We start from the raw sequence: 13,566 nt of genomic DNA on the forward strand, positions 1-13,566 counted from the left end.
GCTAAAACATGCAGTCGACTGCCCTCTGTGGAAATTTGACCGTTACACCTCAACGGCTCGATTTCACACATTCTGTTCGCTGCCAGTCGACTGCCCCAGTCGACTACACCAGTCGACTGCTAAAACATGCAGTCGAGTGCTACAGTAACGCTACATTACTGCTACAGTAGCGCTACAGTACTGCTACAATAGACCCTAATTTTTGGGATTTTACCCCGAGTACATTCACTCAGCACTCGTTCTCACCCGACCAACCTAGACCTAGCCTTCTAGCCTCCTCCATCAGCTTTGCGTCCCTCGGATGCCTCCCCATCCTTCACGTCTTGCCTTCTAGAGCTTCCATCGGCCTTGTCATTGTTGTCGGGTCTTCCTTTGTCAAGAGGTCGTGCCTCCGGGACTTCATCCATTGCCAAGTCACACTTGGACTTATGTTGCCAAGACTACATGCTTGGACTTACACCGCCAAGACTCATCCTTGGACTTTCCTCCTTTGCCAAGATCACACTTGGACTTACGTTGCCAAGACTACATGCTTGGACTTACACCGCCAAGACTCACCCTTGGACTTTCCTTGTTGTACCTGTATCCTGCACACTTACAATGCATATCAAATACAACAATAAACCTAACTTAAACCTTTTCCCAAACATCAAAACCTAGGGCCACTAGATTGCTCCAACATATTTTTCTATTTTTCAATCTTTTTTTCATGAAATCAAAACTCAATTTGGTATTTCTCTTCGAACTTTGCAAAGTGATAATGCTCGTGAGTATCTTTCTACTCAGTTTCGTTCCTTCTTGGCATCTCATGGCGTATTGCATCGCACGTCTTGCCCTCATATCCCTCAACATAATGGGGTTGCAGAACGCAAGAATCATCATTTCCTTGAGACCACTCGGACTCTTCTTCTCCATTCTCATGTTCCTCATCAGTTTTGGGGTAATGTCGTACTTGCTGTGTGTTATCTCATCAATCATATACCTTCATCCACTCTCCAGGGTAAAATACCTCATCATATCCTTTACCCACATAATCCGCTTCATTCTTTACCACCTCGGGTCTTTGGTTCTATATGTTTTGCTCATGATCTTAATCCTAGCATTGATAAACTCACTCCTCGGACTCATAAGTGTGTTTTCCTTGGGTACTCAAGGTCTCAGAAAGGGTACAAGAATTATTCCCCTACTCTTCGTCAGTACTTCAACTCTACTGATGTCACATTCTTTGATTCGGTTTCATTTTTTGGGCCTCCCACTTCCCAGTTTGAAGTTTCTCCCTCTCCAACTATACCAGTGACTATCTTTTATCCTCCGGAGGCACCTCTATCATCCCCAGCCTCGTCTCCTCCTTTGCAGGTTTATCAGCGTCGTCCTCGCCCTGCTTTGCCACCGACCGACCCTGAGACTACCGTGGACACATCTTTGGAGCCAAGTCCTTCGTCGTTTCCTCCGGTCCCAGCTCCTGACTCTGATATTCCTATTAAATTTAGAAAGGGTATGCGTTCCACTCGTAATCCTTCTCCTCACTATGTTTCTTTGAGTTATCATCGTCTTTCTCCTTCCTATTATTCTTGTCTTTCTTTCTTGTCGTCTGTTTCTCTTCCTAAGACTGCAAGTGATGCCTTTGCCCATCCAAGATAGAAACAAGCTATGCTCGATGAAATTTGTGCTTTACAGAGTAGTGGGACTTGGGACCTCGTTCCTCTACCACCTGGGAAGTCAGTTGTTGGTTGTTGATGAGTGTATACGGTGAAGGTTGGTCCAGACGGGTTGGTTGACAGACTTAAGGTGCGTCTCATCGCTAAAGGCTATACTCAGATCTTCGGATTGGATTATGGGGATACTTTTTCTCCTGTTGCCAAGTTATCTTTTATACACCTATTTCTATCAATTGCGGTGATTCGCCATTGGCCTCTTTATCAGTTGGACATCAAAAATACATGCTTACATGGTGATCTACTCGAGGAAGTCTACATGGAGCAACCTCCGTGTTTTGTTGCTCAGGGGGAGTCTTTTGGTCTTGTATGTCGCCTGCGAAAATCTTTATATAGCCTCAAGCAATCACCCAGAGCATGGTTCGGTAGATTTAGTACTGTAATTCAACAGTTTGGCATGACTCGGAGCGAGGCTGACCATTCTATCTTTTATCGCCACTCATCAACAGGTTGCATCTACGTAGTGGTTTATGTTGATGATATTGTCATCACAGGTAGTGATCATCTTGGGATTTCACAAGTGAAACAACATCTTTTTAAACATTTCCAAATAAAGGACCTCGGCAAACTCAAATATTTCTTAGGGATAGAAGTAGCACAGTTTAAATAGGGGATCGTCATATCCCAAAGAAAGTATGCAATAGATATTTTAGAAGAAACAGAAATGTTAAACTCAAAGACAATTGATAGCCCTATGGATCCTCATGTCAAGCACCTGCCAAATCACGGGGAGCCACTTCTAGATCCTGAACGGTACAGGAGATTAGGAGATAAACTAAGCTACCTTACTATTACTCGTCCGGATATCTCATTTGCGGTAAGTGTAGTAAGTCAATTTCTCAACTCTCCATGCAAAGAACATTGGAATGTTATGGCTCGCATTATCCGATATATCAGAGGCACACCAGGAAAGGGTCTTTTGTATGCAGACAAAGGACATACTTGAGTCATAGGGTACTCTGATGTATATTGGGCAGGATCTCCCACTGATAGAAGGTCCACTTTTGGGTTTTGTATATTTGTTGGAGGTAACCTTGTTTCTTGGAAAAGTAAAAAGCAGAATGTTGTGGCAAGATCCAGTGCAGAGGCAGAGTATCGGGCTTTGGCCATTACTAGTCAAGAGCTTATATGGCTAAAACGATTGCTTCAAGAACTCAGGTTTGGGGAGGTTACACAAATGTCACTTATATGTGACAACCAAGCTGCTATGCATATTGCCTCGAACCTAGTTTTTCATGAGTGGACAAAGCATATTGAAGTTGATTGTCACTTTGTTAGAGAAAAAGTCATATCAGGATAAATATCTACTAATTTTGTCAACACACATGATCAACTAGCAGATATATTCACTAAGTCACTAAAAGGTTCTCGAATTGACTACATATGTGACAAGCTGGGTGCATATGATGTATATTCTCCAGCTTGAGGGGGAGTGTTAAAATATTATAAATATAATAACTAGGGGTATTATTGTAATTATGTTGTATATTCTTCTCTATATAAGTCAATAACTCCGTGGTATTTAATACACAATTTTCTCTTAACAAAAGGAACGTGGAAAACATAGAAAAAGGTGCCTAATGATATTAAAAGTTACTTTGGTTAAATTTAAGGTAAGTAAAACATTTTTTGTTTGGAAACTTTTTTTGTTTGGCAAAGTGGAAAAATTAATGGGAATATTTACTTTTGGAAAAATTCTTATGTTAATTATACAATAATGTGGTTCTATTATTAATTTTATTTGCTAATTTCTCCCTAGACTATTGCACTGCACAATATAGTTTCCATAGCTTGCTTGATACTTCTTTACTTTATCTGCTTCAAGTAGCACAAAAAATGGCAAGGGCAATCATTGAAGTAGTTCACAGTATATTATTTACTATAGTCAACCTGCAACAAAAAATGGTTCGTCGTTTAAATCCTATAGACAGGAATTGATGAATTACTAAACTAATGTAATTAATATAGTTCATATTATGGATATCTTGGAATATATGGATATCTTGGACTATATGGAAATCTTGCAATTATTAGGATATCTTGGAATATATGTTGCTTAAATATTAGGATATCTTTTGTATATGCTACATTATCTTTGTATATGTTTCCTTATCTTTATCTATTTATGATGTATATAAATATACATCTTGTATCATTATTCTTAATTAGTGAAAACATAATCTTTTAATACCTCCCTTTATGGTATAAGAGCCTCAGGCCTACGCCACAAATCCTAAATCTATCCACACCTAGTAGTAGTTGTCATCACTATCGTCATCTCCGTTGACACTGCCTACCCTCTCTCAAAAGCAATTACTCCTATAGCTACACCTGCGACCACCCCTATCTCCTTCAATGTTGCTACTCATGTGCCCTTGAAGCTGACTTCATCCAACTATCTTTCATGGTGTCCACAGTGCACGACCCTCCTCACTGGTCATGATCTACTTGGCTTTATTGAAGGTTCTCACCCCTGTTCAGACTAACTACATACTGTCGATGGTACTCAGACTCCTAATCTTGCATATCAAGCTTGGATCCGTCAAGATCAACTCATATACCGAATGTTATTATTGGATCTATTTCTCCAACCTTAATTTCATTCATTGCTGCTGCTCGTACATCTTGTGATGCCTGGAACACTCTTGCTCTCACTGATGGTATGCCCTCTTGTGGTCGTATTACACAACTCAAAACACAAATTCGTAATCTAGTTAAAGGCTCTCAATCTATCATTGAATTAATGCAGTTTATCAAATCCAAGTCTGATGAACTGGCGCTCATGAATGCTCCTCTTGACATTGAAGATCTCACCATCAAAATTCTTCATGGTCTTGATGACGACTATAAGGAACTCGCACGTGCCATTCAACCCCGAGACACTGCAATCTCATATGAGGAACTCCATGCAAAGCTCCTCAATCATGAAGCTCATCTTGCTGCTTGTAAAGATATGCAAATCATTCTTCTGGCAACTACTCACCCTGTTTCTCAATCTGTTGCCTCTTCACGCAGACAACCTTATCCACATATTGCGGCTCATCCACCTAACAGTGCTCGTCCCATTGGTCCGTGGTCCTCTTGACCGTGGCATTAGCCACACTCTCCAACGCAGGGCGTTGGTCAGCATGTCTCACGTCCCTATCTTGGACATTGTCAGTTGTGCAGTCGTCAAGGTCATTCTGCTCGGCGCTGCTCTAATTTTTGGTATCATCCCACTCCTACCAATATGCCTCCCATTGGCTCATCTCGTGTTGTCTATGGACCGCCTACTTCATCACCCACTGCATACACTATGGCATCACCCTCTTCGTCTGATTGGATCATTGACTCTGGCACCACCCATCATATGAGTTCTGACCTCTCAAATCTCTCTCTACGTTCTCCATATGTTGGTTCTGATGGTGTTGTTGTCGGAGATGGAGTTGGACTTCCAATTACTCACACAGGTTGTCTCTTACCACCCTTTACCCCTTCTTCTTTAAATTTTCCCAATACCCTTTGTGTTCCATCAATTAATAAGAACCTTTTGTCCGTCTCCCAACTCTGTAAAACTAATGATGTTATTATTATTTTCTCTTCCTCTGGTTTTCCAGTGAAGGATCCTCGCACGGGGAGTATTCTCCATCAAGGCATACTTAAAGGTGGTGTTTATTCTTGGTCCGCATCCATTTCTTCTCCACCACTAATGTTTTCTTCTTCTGTCGTTTCTCTTCCTGTTTGGCATAGTCATCTGGGTCACCTGTCTACTCGAGTCTTACATCAATTAGTTGTGTCTAAATCATTGTCTTGCTATGCTTCTTTAGTTCGTCCTTCTTTTTTAATTCTTGTCAATGTAATAAGAGTCATAAATTACCTTTTCATGACTCATCGCTCTCTTCGTAATTTCCGCTTGATCTAATATTTTCTAACGTTTGGACTTCTCCGATTCTCTCATGTTATATTTGTTGATCATCACAATAAATATATTTGGTTGTATCCCTTAAAATGCAAATCAGATGTCCTTTCTGTTTTATGATGTTTTAAGTCTCTCAATGAGAAATGGTTTAATCATCCTATCCTCACCTTATATACTAATAATGGTGGAGAGTTTCTTGCACTCAAATAATTACTTAATTTGCATGGAATCTCTCACCTGACCACTCCTCTTCATACTCCTAAACACAATGGTTTATCTGAATACTGTAATCGCCATATTGTCGAAACCAGTCTTGCGCTTCTTAATCTGGCATATGTACCTACTCAGTTCTAGCCCTTTGTTTTGCCATTTCCGCCTATCTTATTAATTGATTACCTGAACACAATCTTTCCTACAAATCTTCCTTTGAGTGTCTCTTTGCTTGCATGTCAAATCTCTCCAAACTTTGCATTTTTGGTTGTCTCTACTATCACTGGCTTCGTCCCTATGCTTCTCATAAACTTGCACACCGTTCTTCACCCTGTGTCTTCCTTAATTACTCTCTTACGCGGAGTGCCTAGTTGTGCTATAAGTCCTCTTCTGGAAAATTTTTTATCTCTCATCATGTGATTTTTTTGAGTCTGAGTTTCCTTTTGCTAGTGGTGGTTCTAGTGCAGGACTCTTTCCTGAAGCATTGTGTAGTATGCCTCTAGTGAATTCCCGTGTTGCTGATTCTTCACCTATTTGCTCCTTTAACCTGTGTCTCGTACCACCAGTTTTTCACTAGCCAGCCTTGCTAAATCTCCACCTACTGAACCTCTCCTTGTTGAACCTTTGCCTTCCGTGCCAGCCGCAACAATAGCTCCACCCGCACCTACTCCTCCAGTTCAGCCTACTCCTAGCACCAACTCCCATCCTATGGTGACACGTTCCAAAAACAATGTCTTCAAGCCTCATCCTCGCTTTGGTCTCACCGCTATCACTAACGCTACTCCGTCTAAACCTACAACACATACTGTGGCTCTCAAGGATCCCCGCTGGTGTGCGGCTATGTCTAAGGAGTTCAACGCTCTCCTTCATAATGGAACTTGGGATCTTGTCCCGTCTGATATCTCTCAGAATGTCATTGGTTGTAAGTGGGTGTTTCGGCTAAAGCAAAAGTCTGATGGCTCTGTTGACCACATCTAGTTGCTAAGGGATTTCATTAGTGCCCATGTCTTGACTACACGACACTTTCAGTCCAGTGGCAAATCCCACTACTGTCCCCCTTCGCTTGTCCATTGCTATTTCCAAAGGGTGGTCTCGTCGTCAGATGGATGTGAATAATGCATGTCTTCAAGGTCAGTTGGATGACTGTGTTTATATGGCTCAGTCGCCTGGGTTTGTTGACTCTGATTTTCCATCTTATGTTTGCAAATTGAACAAAACAATTTATGGTCTTAAGCAGGCACCACGCACTTGGTACACCGCGCTTCATCATTTTTAAATTAGTGTTGGTTTCGTGGCCTCTCTTATTGATACATCATTATTTATTTTCTGCACAGGAGGTATCACTATGTATCTACTTGTCTATGTCGATGATCTAATTCTTACAAGGAATAATGCTAATGCCCTTCAGGGATTCATTAATCAGCTGGGTGTTCAGTTCTCTATCAAAGATCTGGGAACTTTATCTTATTTTTTAGGTGTTGATGTTGTTTCCTCTCCAGGGGGCCTTTGTCTCTCTCAGAAGAAATATCTGCTTGAGATTCTTACCAAAACCTATATGGCGAAGTCGAAACTTGTTCAAATGCCTATGGCCACGTCCACATCTCTGCACCTCTCTGATGGCTCCCCTCCCGCGGACGCTATTTTATATCTCCAAGCAGTTGGTAGTCGTCAATATCTCTCTTTTACTCAACATGATATTGCCCTTACTTTTAATAAACTCTCTCAGTTTATATATGCTCTCTAATCTCTTCACTGAGGGTTGTTAATCGTCTACTGTGTTATCTTAATGGTACACGTTCTTATAATCTGATTCTCTGATGACACTCCTCTCTCTCTCTTTGCATGCCTATTGTGATGCAGATTGGGCTGGTGATATTGATGATCGTACGCACACTGGTGCTTATATTGTGTTCCTAGGTTCCAACCTAATTTCCTGGAGCTCCAAAATGCAGGGTTCTATTGCTCGGTTGTCTACTAAGGCTAAATATCGTGTCATTGCCTCTACTGCTGCAGAACTACAATGGGTTCGATCTATTCTTAATGAATTGGGTGTGGACACTGTGGCCTCTGTTGCCTCTATCTATTGCGATAATATTGGAGCTACGTATCTCTATGTAAACCCAGTGTTTCACTCATGCATGAAGCACATTGCTTTGGATTATCATTTTATTCGTGAACTGGTTCAGAGTGGTAAAGTTCGTGTCTCGTTGTCTGACCAGTTAGCTGATGCGTTGATGAAACCACTTCCTAGTGCTCGAATTCGTCTTCTTTGTTCCAAGATTGGTGTCTCTACGAGCCCACCATCTTGAAGGGGCTCATTATGGATATCTTCGAATATATGGATATCTTGCAATTATTAGGATATCTTGGAATATGTGGAGCATAAATATTAAGATATCTTTTCTATATATTTCCTTATCTTTGTATATGTTTCCTTCATTATTCTTAATTAGCGAAAACATATTCTTTCAATACCTCTCTTCAATTCATAGTACATGAACTAATGATGCATGGTATATTCAAATGGATTGGTAGGTGGCTTGAATTTACTTGAGTTTTCAAAGAATCCTTTTGAATTTGCTACATCGGCAAAATGGCTTCTAGAGTTTGTCAGGTTGGCATTTAATCTCTACATACTAACACTGTTGAGAAATTTGAAGAGTACGTAAACTTTTCAGGTTGAAATGAATTTTTATCATGAACATTATAGAGATTCTTTTGTTTTTTTTTGGGTGCTACTATGACTAGCCAATGTTGATTCAATTTAGCCCTCATAGTAATTGTCTTTTTTATTTCCAACACATGCTTATTGTGGTCACTATTACTAGAAAGAATTTTAGTAAGTAATCTAAAATACTGAAAGATTATCTTGATGGGATTTAATATGAATCTTATCCCATGCATGTATTAGTTGCACAATGAGAGTAACTGTAAACAAAGAAAAGATTTGGGACGAGCAATTGATGAATTTAAGGTTTTTGAATGAATGCATAAAAGAAAATAAGGTACTGGAGAGTTTGTGGATAACAAATCGACTCAAGTTAATGTAAATCAACATAATTAATTATTTATTATCTTGTATTAATTCTTACTTGTTTTTGTATTTGTTAAACTAATACTAATTAAAGTATTGTAATATGAACATGAATAATATAAAGACAGACAAAATGTTGATAATCAGTGTACTCAGTCTTCATTTAATCTTAAATCATGGTGTGATGTGGTGAGCAACCCATGTAAGGGGAGGGTGTATGGATTTACACACAATCAACACTGCAGAAGATCATACAATGGAAGTTCCAATAAACTATGCTCCAAAGAGAAGAACACAGAATTATCTCAAGAAATTGAAAACATGTGTACTACTAGCAAGAGGATGGAAGTAGAATTGTCTCAAGAATAACTTATTGAAGAAGGTAGCAAAAGAGAAGAAAATCAAAAGGAGATGATTCGTAAAATGATCCAAGAGGCAGGATATATAAATCATTTATATCTAGGAGGATCTGGTCCCCAAGAGCGTTGTGATAAGAGAAATAAAGATTAATTTATTTATTTTTGATTAATGGTTAAATATATTTAGATGATGTGAATACTTATTTATTTCAATATTAATTGTATGAGAGATACTCTTTGCATTAGAAATTAATTGTTTTACATATTTTCAATTTGTTTGAAATGTGTGATTGTTTAAAGGATTATGTAGATGAGACATATAAAATTATATAAATTTAGTGATAAATATAAAAATAAGATTATATACGTGTCTATAAATAAACAGATTTGAAATAAAATCTTTAAACAGAATTATAAATGACTTTATAAACAGATTAAAATTTATATTTGTTATGTAATTTTAGATAGACTAATGATAGATTTAAAATAAAATTAGAGATGAAATTTGTATTTGAAATTAATTTCATTTGGTCAAATAAAACAGATTCATAAATAATTTTTCAATCCGTTTTTAAAATTAATTAGGTGGCGTTTGGTTGGTGGGTTTAGGAATGATAGTAATATAGGATGTTTGGTTAATGCGTTTGGGAATAAAAATTTTGATATCATTTCTAAATAATTTAATTTGGAATGACCAAAACTCAATTAAACACATGAGTTTAGAATTAATTCCCGATTCTTAACTCTTAATTAATTTATTTAGACCAAAATAAGTGGCTTCCTCTCTTTTCTTCCTATTTTTAATTAAAATAAATTTTTTTCACTTAAAGTTTAAAAATCAATAATTGATTTATTTAGATCTTTGATGTAATGTAATTTATTTTTTAATTATTAATGAGATTCTATATTAGTAATTTTTTAATTTAAATTTTAATTATATGTAAGTGAAAATATAATGGAAAAAGTGTATGATTTATAAAAAAAAAACTGTTGAGAGTTAAAATATTTATTTTTAAAATATTTTACTCCAAAACAAATGAGTAGAAATTTCACGAAAGGCAAATAATAACGAAATCACACTTGAAATTTAATTAAAGAAAGAAAATGAATGATTGGATGGCAACAACTTTAATTAATTAATTAATTAATACTAAACACCTAGTTGAGCTCGCTAATTGCTGTTGGATTTATCCTAATAATTCGCCGCTTCGCAGCAACTAACTCTGTTTAGTGAGTTTGCGATTTTCTCGCTTTGATTTCCTGTGGCTCTATTTAAACTCCTCCGATCCTTCCCTTCAATTTCCACTCCAACTGGATCGATCGAAATCTAACATCTCCTGGATCTCCAGCTTCCACTACTTTCGCATTTCTAAAATCACCAAACAGACTCATCATCATGGCTGTCGCAGTTGTCAACAACGTTAACGATATGCTAATTTCCTCTTCCGCCGCCAGCACCAGCAGAGTCGAGGTTCGCTCCGTGTGGGCTCATAACCTCGACGAGGAGTTCGCCCTTATCCGCTCCGCCGTCCCGTTCCACCCCTTCGTCGCATTGGACACCGAGTATCCTGGCGTCGTCGTCGCTTCCAAAAATCCCTACTGCACCCTCACCCTCCCCCAGCGCTACGAATTGATCCGCGCCAACGTCGAGGCCCTCCGCATCGTCCAGGTCGGTCTCACCCTCTCCGACGCCGCCGGCAACCTGCCATGTGCCATCTACAGCGACGGCACTTGTGTGCGTTACGTGTGGGAATTTAATTTCCGCGACTTCGACATCAGCCGCGACCGTTACGCCCCTTCCTCCGTCGAGCTGCTCAAGGCTAATGGCATCGACTTCCAAAAGAATCAAATATGGGGCATCGACTCTTGCAGATTCGCCCAGCACTTGGCCACCTCCGGCTTGCTTTCCTTTGGCCATTTTTCTCCCGTCTCCTGGGTTACCTTCCAAGGCGCCTATGACTTCGCCTTCCTAGTCAAGATGCTGACATGCGACTGCAAATTACCAAAGACCGTTCGTGAGTTCTTGCACCTTGTTCACTTCTTTTTCGGCAAAAGGGTGTTCGATGTGAAGCACCTTAGCAAGCATTGTCCTGGGCTTTACGGAGGATTGGAGCGGGTGGCCTCTACCGTCCGAGTTGAGCGAGCAGTCGGCTCTCGACATCAGTCCGGCTCCGATAGCTTATTAACATGGCAGGTGTTCTACCAAATCGCTTCTCGTGTGAATCCACAACTCATCCATCGTCCAGAACACATGGGAACACTATTTGACCTCCAACTGCAATAGTATGGAAACACAAATCGCTTCTCGGTGGCTTTTGGGTTTTGCATTATAGAGTTCATGGTTTATCACAGTTGATTGTGGTTCAGCATTAGCTTAATTTGCCCACAAGATTAATTGTCCATTTCTTCATAGTATCATTTTGTATATAAGTACAGATTACATGCATGTTGTTGCAATATCGTCAGCAGATTTGCAAACAAATTGTCAATATTAATTCTTTGGATGATGAGTACAAATTACTTGTTGTTTTGCTTTGACTTAAATATAATCATCCCCTAGTGTAGTGTTCTGTGGATCATACTCTGTTCAAATTCTGAACGATATATACTCAAATACATGCTACCCTGCATGCATGATTGATCTTTTGGAGTGACGATGTCATCATTTTAAAATAATTCCAAGGTTTATTAGTAATTCCACAAGCAAAACAATCAGTGATCTAGAGTTCGAGACTCAGCTACAACGTATTATTATGAATTTTTCTTATCATTAATTTTCTCTAGTTGTTTTATATAAAAAAAATATAGTTCTCTTTAGTCCCATATCTTAGAATTGATAACACTACGATTAAAGAAGTTTCTATAAATATTTTAGGCCGACGATGTTAAAAAATATACTTTTCTTAATTTTTTTTTTACTAAGACAAGTATAATATTAAATTAAAATAATTTTTTACATAGGGAAATCCGTTACAGTAGTATTCTTGGTTTATAAGAGTGACACTAGAAAATCTTATATATTATTATATTACACACGCAACGCGTGTGCACGATCACACTAGTAATAAATGAAAAAAAAGAGATATCTTTGACAATTATATTCGAACGTAAGAATTTTATTTATTTATTTTTTGATTGGGAAGAAAGGAAAGAATGATTTGATTTACCAAGACAAATGAAAAACGGATGGATTGTCGTTACTTCCGTTGGCAAACTGATAATTAATTAATGACTGTCGATTTATGAGGAAGATAAACTCTGTCGGCTTCTTTGGTTTTTTATTAGGGTTAGTTTCAGATTTTAATGTTATGCTAGAGATGACGATGTCATCATTTTAAAATTGATAAAAATTTGGCTTTATTTGTTGCAGAATATAAATGATAAAATTTTGTTTTTTTTTATAATGGGAAATTATCATGTTGAGCCTGATTTCATTTTTTTTTTCCACTCTTCATAACGTTATATATTAACTTTTTTGTCTGGACGAATCAATTATTGGCTACATGAATTCTAGTTTGGAAAGAGGTTTGATTTGGTTATTATTACTTGTATGGGAACCATTTTTCTTGATTTTTTGAAAAACTAATTTATGGTATAGATTTACATCAAGCTATTAGACACTTGGTATGATGAAGGAAATTTAACTTTCTTAATAATTAAAATAAATGTTTTTTTCCTTTTATTGATAGTCATAGTACCCTCTAGGGCTTTAGAATTTATAGTAATTATTTTAGTGAATAGTGTTGGTGTTGTTACATGAGAGAGCGGTTTTTTCCCCTTTTATTGATAGTCTATAGGATTTTATAATTTATAGTAACTATTTTAGTGAATAGAGTTAGTGTTACATAGTTGAGCGATGCTTTGCTCACCTACTGGGACAAGGGAAGGATGGCCAATGAGAGGACATGAGAGGGGTGTCACACTCATACATGGGATAGAACGCAACGCATGCAGTAGGATTCGAACTCTAATAGATCATAAAGGTTTTTTTTTGGTTCGGATGTAATCATTTGGCCTTAAACCACTCAAATCGAAACTCCTTTAAAGGTATACAATTGATTAATAGGTGAAATTCCTAATAATCTAATCTCATGCCTTAAAAAATACTAAGACGTTTTTGGAGGCTCCAAATTTTTTTTTCTGTTTTCGTTAATTTTTTTCTTTTTATTAGGACTACTTTATCTTTTTATATCTTAAGATTTTATGTCACGCCATGTACAAACTAGGCTTGTCACAATACTAGCTTCGTTCTCCTCACATGAACTATTATTACAATGTCAAAGTAAAATATAAAAAAAAATTAACTAAACTACATGTATACCTCTGAAGTACTCCACTAATGTTATATAC

At 37.9% G+C, this 13,566-nt stretch overlaps 1 protein-coding gene across 1 annotated transcript; it reads left to right on the forward strand.

The window, feature by feature from the left end:
• The first annotated feature begins 10,612 nt into the window (after positions 1–10,612).
• On the forward strand, positions 10,613–11,500 carry LOC122034043 (probable CCR4-associated factor 1 homolog 11). Its single transcript, XM_042593180.1, has one exon. The coding sequence runs from the start codon at positions 10,613–10,615 to the stop codon at positions 11,498–11,500; it is 888 nt and encodes a 295-aa protein (XP_042449114.1).
• The last annotated feature ends 2,066 nt before the right edge of the window (positions 11,501–13,566 follow it).

Source organism: Zingiber officinale, chromosome 11B, assembly GCF_018446385.1.
Source record: "Zingiber officinale cultivar Zhangliang chromosome 11B, Zo_v1.1, whole genome shotgun sequence".
In the NCBI taxonomy this organism is placed as follows: domain Eukaryota; kingdom Viridiplantae; phylum Streptophyta; class Magnoliopsida; order Zingiberales; family Zingiberaceae; genus Zingiber; species Zingiber officinale.